Source organism: Lissotriton helveticus, chromosome 1_1, assembly GCF_964261635.1.
Source record: "Lissotriton helveticus chromosome 1_1, aLisHel1.1, whole genome shotgun sequence".
Classification (NCBI taxonomy): domain Eukaryota; kingdom Metazoa; phylum Chordata; class Amphibia; order Caudata; family Salamandridae; genus Lissotriton; species Lissotriton helveticus.
The window spans coordinates 1,256,184,451-1,256,195,469 of NC_136057.1; the positions used below are offsets into that span (position 1 = coordinate 1,256,184,451).

The window sequence follows — 11,019 nt, forward strand, 5'->3', positions numbered from 1 at the left end:
GCAATAGGTCTCGCATATGCGAGCCTTTAAGATATTGTCATTTACAATGCAAATAGCTCAAACTCTCGAAAAATGCGAGACCTATTGCATTGCAAATGCTTGTTCTTTTAAGCGCTTACGATCCATACGAGTCTAGATAGATCACCTTCGTGACAATAGGGTGAAGTCACCTTTGACTTCATGTCTGGCTCATTTAAAGCTCATGAAGCTGAGTGCATAATACCTTCAAAGGAGCAGTTTGGCCTGGGTAACAATCAAGATGGTGAGAATACTGGATGCGCCAGGGGGTCAGATAATATCACACACAGCCTGTCCAGCACCTACTGTGTTAGAAACTGTGACACTTCCAATATCCCCATGCCAGGTTGCTACAGCCACAGCCTCAATCATAGCCCGCCCACCCTCTGCTAAACGCAAAAGAAAGGCACTCAACAACACTACTGTTAACCTGAGCTCCCCGGATTTACCTTTTTGCAAGAGACAATGGCTCACTGTAATTCTATGGATAACCAGCATTGGCTCCATTCTGAGAGAAGCTAACAGCTTTTATAAATTATTTATTAATGCCCCTGAAAGAGAGACTTTGGAGGCTGGAGGGTGAAATGAAAAACGTAATTTCTTTTGGCGAAACATTGTTTAAGGTGGGTTCAGTAACCTAGGAGGGGCCACGAGTATTAGATCTGAGGCAGAAAAATGTAGTAGGTGGCCCCTGCTGAGGTTATGGCTTATCCTAGTCAAGCTCTAGTGGGTAATGTGGATGACAATGTGCAAGAGTCTAATAGGAAGTCTGCTACAATGATGCATGCTGTGGGCCAATCTTTGCAGTGACTAACTAACAAACACCTCTCTAATAATAATGTCTTTACAGGAGCTAGTTATAATTAATCTGCCACCTGCTTGCTGCCCATATGTGACAGTACTGGTTAACGTCCCCTGTTGAAACCTGGGTCAGGGAGAATACTGAATGCCTGAGGAATAAGGTTGTCCACTGGCTTAGTTCCAAAAACTCATTTTCACCTGCTAGAGCCCACCAAATTCTGTTTGCAAGGAGAGTGGGGTGGATCGGAGCACTAAAGACAAATTTTGTGGATGATTGCATAGTTACTAATTTTCTGAACCCTAGGGATGCCAGAGACATTCACACAAAGGTGGGCCCACCAATTGCGGCTGTTCGAGATATGGGTATACTCCAGTTGGGATTTTTTAATTGGCATTTCAGGAGTTTAGGCCAAAATTATGACGTCAGCGTGCTTGGGCTCGTCTAAGTAGCTCCAGTGACGTCATCTCGGCGAATACGTCTGAAGCCTGGGGATATTCTAAGGTAAGGAATCTATCACTAACTAATGTCTCTTACAGATATATCGTTACACAAGTAGTAACTTGTGCTTTAGGCCAAAATTATGACGGTGCACGGAATTTGCAGGCATCAAGGATGATGCCGAGATTGCACCTGCCGTATTGCTCTGATTTTGAAGTACCCAATAGATATCAGGTATTGAGCACCCTAGATGATAATGAATGACTCAGTCATGACCTACACCATGCCGGAATTATTGTAGAGGGGATCTTATTACTACTCAGGTAAACCATCTGCCCCCTAAAGATCATGTACTTATTTCTGGGTCGGCTTCAGATTGTAGGTTGGCTGCAGCCAAGGCCATAAAGTCAAGCTGCAATGAACATCCTAGCTCCTGTAAGTCAGTACTCTAAGGGAGGGGTTAAGCTTGCAACATGGAATGTGAATGGGCTAACGAACAAGATAGGAAACCTTGATTGGATTAGCACTATATCTGGATAAGATATTATATGTATACAAGAAACCTGGTGCACAAGCCCAGCACACGAAGAAGGATTTTCCTCACACTTTTAAGAAGCTCTGGCGCTGCATGCGGGGCGCACGTAAGGGTGGCTTCAGATACTTGTTTCTAACAAAATTTCTGTAAATGTTAAGAAGGTCTCCTCAGTGGGCCTTCATTCTCAACTGTTGTTTCTGAATGAAAATGAATGGAGAGATCTAGTAATTGTGAATTTGTACAATAATATCTTTGATTCAACGTTTAGCAGTGTGGTTACAGCTCTAGACCGTGGCGTTGAAAACATCTTAGGTTTAATTTACACAGATTTTGTATTAGTATGGGCAGGTGGTATTGGTATGTCCATTATCTACTACCCAGGGATGCGGTCATATTTATCAGGACTGGGTGGGCAATGGCCACTTCTACCACAATGAGTGTGGTGAAGCACTGAATTCTATTATTTCTAAATATGACCTTCAATTACTTAGTTGTGGCTGTGATGTAAATGGGGTGCTAGCCCCAACATTTGCTGGGAGAAACTCGTTTTCCATTATAGATCATGTATTGGTGTATGTTTATGCTAATGATATGTGTGGTAACCTCAGTTTTGTACCTTCAGTCTTTAGTGACCACAATTTACTTACATTACCCTTCTTCTTTTTATGGGGACAAAGGCAGCCCTAATTTCATATAGTAAATAGTATTAATTCCACCAGGGTAAATGGTGTAAGAATCAAGTGGACGGGTATTGACCCTAGTAGGATTCTGCAGAAAATAGTAGTGAATAATCTTAGGGAAATAACCTATTGTCTCCAGGATGAAATTGTACCACATATATTGATAACAATTTTAGCCATTTTATCATTTCTATTAAATCACTCTTGACTCATTACCCAAATACTTCAGGGAACAAGAGAAGGAGATGGTCTGATAGTGCTTGCACTAAAGCCTTACCGTCACTTAAATATGCTATGTCAAACTCTCCATGGGATATACTGCCCGTTAAGTCCCTGCGGGAAAAATATTAATCAGCTATAGCTATTAGAAAAAAAACAGTCCAGTTCTAAGCATGGGAAAATCTGGCCATTGCCGCAGAGAACATGAACATCAAACTTTGTTGGGATACAGTGAATGCACTCTTTTTAAAAAATGATAACATCCCTGAGTTGTTATCTCTTGTCCCCTGTGATAGATGTTTTTTCGGAAATATTTAGACAAAGTAATGAGGACTCCACGGGGCAAGACTGGGAGCCGTTGTGCGAGAGGGGACGCCTTCCCCTGAACATTACTAATGGAGAAGTCTATCTGGCTATATAGGCCAGTGCTGGGGTTCGGGCCCCAGGCCCAGATGTGGTGCTAGTAGATGCTTTTAAATCTGCCCCTGAACTGTTGGGGCTTGTCTTAACTAGGGAGTTTAATACAGCAACAATAGATCCAATCCCTCTTCTTGGGGCTGATCTAATATTGTACCCATATTTAAAAAAAGGGGATGAAGCAGACCCAAAAAACTATCGCCATATTTCCCTCCTGTACTCCTCCGTGAAGGTAATGAGTAGAGTCTTGTTATAAAGATTGGAGGAACGAGCGCAAGAGAAATCTTTTCTATCCCTGGTACAGTTTGGTTTCAGAAAACAGCTGGGGACTATTGAACAATGTATAATTTTAGAGTTAATAATTGGTAAATATACTAGGGCTAAGGCAGGCACACTTTATTTATGTTTTGCTGATTTAAAGTAGTGCCTTTGAATTGGTCAACCATAGCTTACTTTGGTCAACTTTAATCTCCCTGGTGGCACCTATGCCAATCATTGGGTTTCTCTCCCATCTTTATGAGAAACTAACAAGCCAAATTCGGTTTGGCACCCAGGGGGAAATGTGTGATCAAATTTAGAGTGGGGCGAGGAATTCGGCAAGGGTGTGTGCTAGCGACAATATTGTTTTCCCTTTTTATCAATTAGGTTGATCAGTACCTGCAGTCGGTCCAGGCAGATGCCCTTCGGGCTGCTGGTTGCCCGATTCCTGTATTGTTATATGCCGATGATGCTGTATTATTAGCACGATTACCAGTTGGCCTCCAGAGACTGATGAATGCTTTCACAGATTTTATGACTTTAAAGAAAATGGTAATTAATACATCAAAAACATTCACCATGGTTTTCCTGTAAATAATTTTTTATTGATAATACCCCAATTGTTTTAGTGAACTCGTTTTGCTATTTGGGTATTTTATTTGCGGGCAATGACTCATGGTCACAACACGTTTTAAACATTAAAGCTAAAACGAGCAGGGCATCGCAAGGATTTATTAAATTCTCCTCAAAATTGGGAAACCAACTCATTAACGAAATGGTAGCTATTTATGAAGCAAACAGAGTGACTACAGCCCCCTCTGGGGCAGGTCTCTGGGGTTATGCAAATAGCACAGCCCTGCAAGTTGAAGAAAACAGCTTTTTCAAAAAGAAATTGTGCCTACCTCCCTCTGTATCAAATACTATTATCTGTTATTGTGGGCCTCATTATAGTCTCAGGAAGAAACTGGTTTTACTAGAACAATCGGATTGTTTATTCTTGAATGGTGCCCTAAGTATCCCCTGGCTACTGTATAATAACTTCTCCCTCGCCAGCTATTATTAATAACTAACAGGAGGATTAAAGAACTATTTCTTCAGTATAGACTGGATCAACGATTCATGCACATTAGGAAAAAAATCAACAGTCGCCTTTTATAAGTCTTTGAACTTTGAGGGGGGGGAATAGTTAGCTATCATATGTGACTAAAATGCAGCATTGTTTTGTACTGGTAAGAATGGGATGTAGCATTGTACACCATCTAGTTGCTTTTCAAACCATGAAGTCCTGTCTACCTGATACAGCTCCTTGTCCTTGCGATGACCAAAGCAAACGAAGCACACTGCACTTTCTATTCTGTAATTTTTATCAGAATCTTAGTGGTTTTTATCTTAAACCACCTATGCTTGTTGTATAGAATATCACTTAAAGTAGCAATTAAATAGCTGGTGACTCTTAAGTGAAACTATTGTATGTTATAATGTTGCCCTATTTATTTTGAAAGCTATTAATGTGAGGAAAAGTATTATGTAATCGCGTAGCAAATTAATTTTACAATTATCTTTGTATGTATTATATCAAAAACATTTTAATTGTGTTATTCTATTTGCACTTTTATGGCCGTTTCGGATAGCTAAATAAAGTTTTAGGAAACAAAAATATAATTCAAATGCATAAGCAAAACAAATAGGCCTAGTTTGCAATTTTAGTTGTATGCCAATCCTATTGGTGTTAGCAATGCTTTATCATCTTTGTGGTTTTGAAGCAAGCAAAAGGGTGTCAGCAGTAGTGAATCCCCATACCAGTTATACATTTAACAAGCATTGGTAATGCCACTAGGTCTGGCTTTATAGGTATAGCCTATTGTAATTTGAAGCATTACACGTAAAAAGCACGAACATGGATATATATTTGTTGTGAAGCAAAGAACTGTAGAATAATATTGGTGTATATTAAAAGGTCAGGTGACTGGTGCACTGTCAAGCTTGGACTAAACATCCATGTAGGTTAATGACTGCCCTCCTCCCAGCTGTGCAAAGAAAACCCCACAATAAATGATCTAGTTATCTAATAGTATTACAATGTCATGTGTGTGCCCCTGAAAGTTTAAGCTCATGCAGCTGGATAAATAAACAATTGATCACAGTTGTGTGGAAGCACACAACGTCTGCCCAATCAAAACACGTAGACCTTGCTCCCAACATGGGGGGAGCCAAAGCCCCCTCTCTAGTGATTCTCACACAATTGTCTGGTGACAGCTGTGCTGTCAAGCAAGACCAGAAAAAAGGACATTTAAATTAACTCCATAACCCAACCGCTAGGCCTGAGTGGTTAAACAACCTAATTTGACCCATGTTCTGGACATGGGTCAAAGGCTGGGCAAATTTAAAGATGTATGTAGGCTCTGAGACAGATGTGAAAGCATTACTCCTCAGCAAGTGTTAAAAATTGGGCTAATTATTTGTATATATTGAAGCAATTGCGGTTCAAAAGTATGAAAAACAATGGATTGAGACACAAGTTAGGCAAGCAGCATAATCCACCACTCCCTGAGAAAATGGCCGCAGGTATTACATTGTATTTTAAGGGTGTGTTTATAGCACACTCATTTATTATTTATAACTGGTGATCTCAATACTGAACTTTGTTGTTGTTGTTTAAAGTTTTTCACCATTTGGTCTTTGTCTTCTAGAGGTGCAATCTTTTCTTTTTGTCTGGGATGCTAACCTTCCACATGAAGTGCACAACTTGAAAAAACATATTGAAATGAGACAGGAGCGAAGTGATAAAATGAAAAGTTTTTCTTTGGACTAAGAGCTTGGGTACGTGATTAATTTTAGGTGCATGATTCATTATCCCTTTCAACCTTAGGAAGTATTTCACTGTGCCTGTTTTTGTATTGCAGGAGGCAGATTTTCGTATTACAGATATGAAGCAACTTATTCCGCAGAAATAAAAAGGCCTGATGCATGTATGAAGGATAAACAGAGTTCTTCATTGCTGTTCTAAAAAGCTTTTTTATTGCAAATTATCTGAAAGATCTCTTGAAAGCTCAATATGCCTGATCAAACCTTGGATATTTTGACGCTTGCTGTATACCACGGTCATGGAACCAGGCGGACGGCACGTTACACCCAGCATATTGCAAAGACCTAAAACCTATTCAGAGTGCCCAGAAATTAAATTACAAAAAGCGTGCCTTAAAAAGAGGAGCAAAACAGTTGGGTTCAAAGCCCAACGTGAAAAAAGGTATACAGGAATCAGAAATGACCAATACATAATGAAAACGAAAGCAAGAAAAACGTTAGTTCTTTATTGTTGGCCAGTGAGCATCAGCATCAATAGCGAAGCTTTCAATAGATTTCCTTAATCATACAATATTTGTTTACTGGTATGACTTATATAATTACAAGTATGCCAAAGTTCTTGAGGGTTTCTAGTCCATCATACCTATGCATTACAAAGGTTGTGTGTAATAGGGATCTGTATACTTAGTACTCTGATGTTTTTAGTACCAACGCTGGGGTTTCCCCCTTCATAACGTGAATGTTGTCTGGGACCCTGCAGGTGAATTTGTTCTACAGTAGTGTGTTTCATCATGTCTGTGAAGTATGCACTTTTCCTACAAGGAAGGTAGGCTCCAGTTGTGCATTTTTTATGTTAACAAATGTTTAACTGATTAGTCTGACTTAGAAAAATGCAATTTGCCATCAGTGCCTTTTGTATCGCTAATTAGGACCCGGCTTCTTCATTTCCTGCGTTTAGGTAGTCAAGGTCAAGTTTAAGATCTCTTTTTAATTCTGTCTTCCATCAACCAATTGATTTCGATGATTTACCAGCAAGGCAAATTTCACTTCCCTATGGGGAAGGTTGACGAGCAATGTGTTTTTTCTTACACAATTCTTTTTATAATCACAGCAGTCTTATTGGTGGACGTGAATAAAAATTGACAGTGTTCACTGAACCTTTGTTTGGTTTGGGCACCCATTGACCATGAGTCATATTACATAGTTGCTAAATGATTGCCTGCGTGTCACTAAAAAGGTCGGTGATTGGCTGACATCATACTTTTTGTTTTTTTACATATTAATCTCATTCAGTTAATATGCTTATTTGGAATCAAGTTCCTGTTACAATTAACATCTGTACACATTTTCTGCATGAAACAAAGTGGTCATTTTGAGTTTGACTTTGGAAGATACATGATATCTGGAAAAAGCGGTGGATTACAATCCTGCCAAACTCACATCCCTTCCATTTAAAAGTGGGAATTTTGTAGAGTTTCCATTGATTGGGTCTCAGATGACTTCACCATCTTAAACTGTTGACCTGCTGTCCCATTGGCCACTGTGCCGCCCAGTCATGGTGTTTAGGGTGCAGGTGACCACCTCTGGCTTTTTCGGAAAATTGTGTCAGACTCTGATGGCCACATCAATAGTGGTCCTCAAGTGCTCAAGAAAACTCTCTGTACATCACACTCATTGATTTTTTTTTTTTTACTAAACAAAACTGTGCACATTTCTCTGTGGCATAATGCCAGATGCGCTGCTTCTATGAGATGGTGATCTCAAAATATGGAGGGCAGTCCTCCATGAGGTCAGAGTAGGCCATGACCTCCACTGACCTCGTGGGATGACAGTTCGCCCACTGAGGTCTAAAGAACATGCAAAGTCTCCTTAATGTTGTCTTGATTGAATAATGGATATTAAATAACTGCTAAAGTTACATATGAAAGCTTTTATCCTATGAAATGTACTTGGTCAAAAAATGTATATCTATTCTCCCAGCCTATACGTATTAATTAATTTCTCTGACTTTATCTCTTTCTCATGTATGATTTTAGAGACTCACTGTGCATGTAATAGCACCATTCTTCTCTGTCGATATTGAATCCAAATATTCCATAACTCAGTTATTTACCTTATATATGAACCAGAGAAGAATTAGTATTGTGTCTTCTTCACCAAAGGAATTATATTACGTCCGCTTAAAAGCATTGGTTAATTTTAAAGAACTGCTTATTCATAAATCCATATTTTAGCACATCAAAATATAAGTTGTTTGCTTGTTAAGTATGTCAAGTACAAAATGCAACATTTTTAGCAATGCAATGAACCCACCCATCTCCAAAATGTTTAGAAGCAGCCATACATGCCTTGGCCATCATTAGTCAAATTCATGTAACACATCACCTAATGGTAGATCTGTCTGCCACTTAGTTGTGCAAACCGGAAAATTCCACAGTCAGGAGTCTCGTCTCATCAATCACTGGCCAAATGGTGGACCTAGACTTCTTTACACATGGACTGTCTGAGGTAAACCTGTCTCACTCTTTTAACCTCAGCTCCAATTGTTGATTTGCCTTTAGAGTGGTAGTGATGAGAAGTAGCTTTACTAAATGTAAATCTGGTACCGTTCTTTTTATCACCTGCTCCTAATGTTGAGTTGATATCATAGTGTTGATGGTAGGAGGATGACCATTGCAGTAGAATGAATACTTTGAATGCTCATATTGGAGAGGTATACAAAGAGGTATACAAAGGAAGGCATGGCTGGTCTCCCTGCACCCAGCGGACAATATAACCTATCAATAGGTGGCTTAAAAAGCCCCTACCAAATAGTGGCTTACTACATGCCTCCCCTCCAAGTCCTTGCCATTGCCATTTTTGACCTTGCTCTTCCATATGGCTGGATAGGCTGTAAAACAAGCAACTAATTCCTTTATCAAATGAACTGTGCCGGGAGGGACAAATATGGGTAATTTCTTTCTGCTTGGTCATTACTGCCCAGCAGAAAGATGTTTTTGTTACCTTATTAGCGCATGTGGCTTTTTTTAGATAGAGTGCTAGGTAGTAAACATGGCATAACTAGTAAACGTGGCATAAAGAGAGCTAACAGTTTTTTCAGGTTTGTCCTTCATTCCGTTACCTTCCTTTTATATTTTTGAGTGATTTTGAAAAGGGTTATTTGTAAATTTCTCCTGTTACTTTATTGAAAGTTAAACCTGTTGTTCTCCAGTATTTATATTTTTAGTCTCAAAATGTACTTAATGTATAATATTATTATGTGACGTACAGCAGTGGAGACCATTGGAATGGCGTCATGCCTAAATGTACTTTTGTGAGCACTTGAATAATGTTGCAAGAGCGTTGGGGTTTCTGTACTTTGTAAATAAATTCTAACTTTGATAAAGAAATGCACTTTTTAATCAAAATGTTTGAAAGCCAGTTTTTTCTAAATTTTTGTATGCTCTCACTGAAGCATTGTGTGTTCAGAATAAACGTTTATACTCCCTCCATAGGCCAAAGATTGCAACAAATGTAATGTAACATCAGTTTAAAAAGACAAATGTATTGCTGTTGCAATAAAAATAATGTCTAGGTGCATTCAAGAAATTTCAGTCTGTGCCTCTCAAGCTGTGACAACGTTTTACAGGTTGTGTATTCCATTGTGTCTATTTAATATCCCAGATGCTTTCCATATGTTATTACCACAACTGTTTTGATTTCTGTATTTTTGGGGAATATGATATATCATACTGTTCTGTTCAATGCCCAGCAGTGCAACAGACCTAACCATAGGGCATTTGGAAACTAATGTCATCCAATGTATCAGCTCATCAGATTGTATCTCTTTCACTCTGACTAAATCAATTAACAGGAATTAATGGTAAGTGCATACCCTTGACCAGGTGATCACAGATACAGCATTTTTGGAAAAAACATACTGAGATGCAAAACCTCACATACTCCTTTCTACTCCTCAACTTTTAGGCCTGGATGATGTCATATCATCGGTTCTCTAAAAAAGTACATGATGAACTACAGAGAGCAAGTTAGATTTGTGGCAGCCCCATAAGTTATTGGTTTTGCTGCATTTTTCATGAGTTTCCCTGCTTGGGTGGGCTGTCAACCATACCTACCTACCATACATACCAAATATATCTACCTTACCAATCTAACATATGTATTATACCTTACCTACCATTCCTACTTGCCTTACCTAACATGGCATATCTAACTCCAGGCTTAAATACCTGGCATAGCTACCGATCATACATACCTATCATATCTTATCAAACGTACTTAACCTATCATACCTGCTAAATAAAATAACCAAATGTGCCCACTGACCTACCATACCTACCTTATCATACCAACTGTGCCATACCTACCTGTGTAGCTACCGTTCATAAATAACCAACTCTACTCTTCATAACTAGTGTACTAAGTCTGCGACACTTAACCTACCATACCTAACTCCACATCTCGAGTGTGAATAGCCTACGCCTGCCCTAAGTAGGCAATTTTAAAGGCAGAAAGTTATGTTTATGTTGAATTTGACTTTTAACCACATTCTTAATTGGCTTTGAAATGTCTGTATCCTTAAGATTATTAAACCCTCTGATCAAACTAACACATTGTATATGTCTCACATTCTCACCTTTTCACTAGAACACGACCTATGATTGTTGCAACTTCTTACAAACTAATAGGCATCACTTTACAAACACCTGGCGCACTTTGCAATAAAATAAATCTAGCAGCAAGTTAACACTTTCACAATAACCACTCTACTATACAAAATATACTTATATCAATTTCCACACTTACTAAATCTTCAAAACGACTTTCAAATTAACCAAGAAGTGAAA

At 39.0% G+C, this 11,019-nt stretch overlaps 1 protein-coding gene across 2 annotated transcripts in view; it reads left to right on the forward strand.

Annotated features, from left to right (window-relative positions):
* LRRK2 (leucine rich repeat kinase 2) overlaps positions 1-9,754 on the forward strand; it is a 2,266,429-nt gene extending 2,256,675 nt beyond the window's left edge. For both annotated transcript variants that reach the window (XM_078680082.1, XM_078680090.1), the window contains 2 exons: positions 6,058-6,187; positions 6,271-9,754. In XM_078680082.1, the coding sequence (XP_078536208.1) occupies positions 6,058-6,179 (122 nt within the window). In that variant the 3' untranslated portion in view covers positions 6,180-6,187; positions 6,271-9,754. The remainder of the gene's footprint in view (positions 1-6,057; positions 6,188-6,270) is intronic.
* The last annotated feature ends 1,265 nt before the right edge of the window (positions 9,755-11,019 follow it).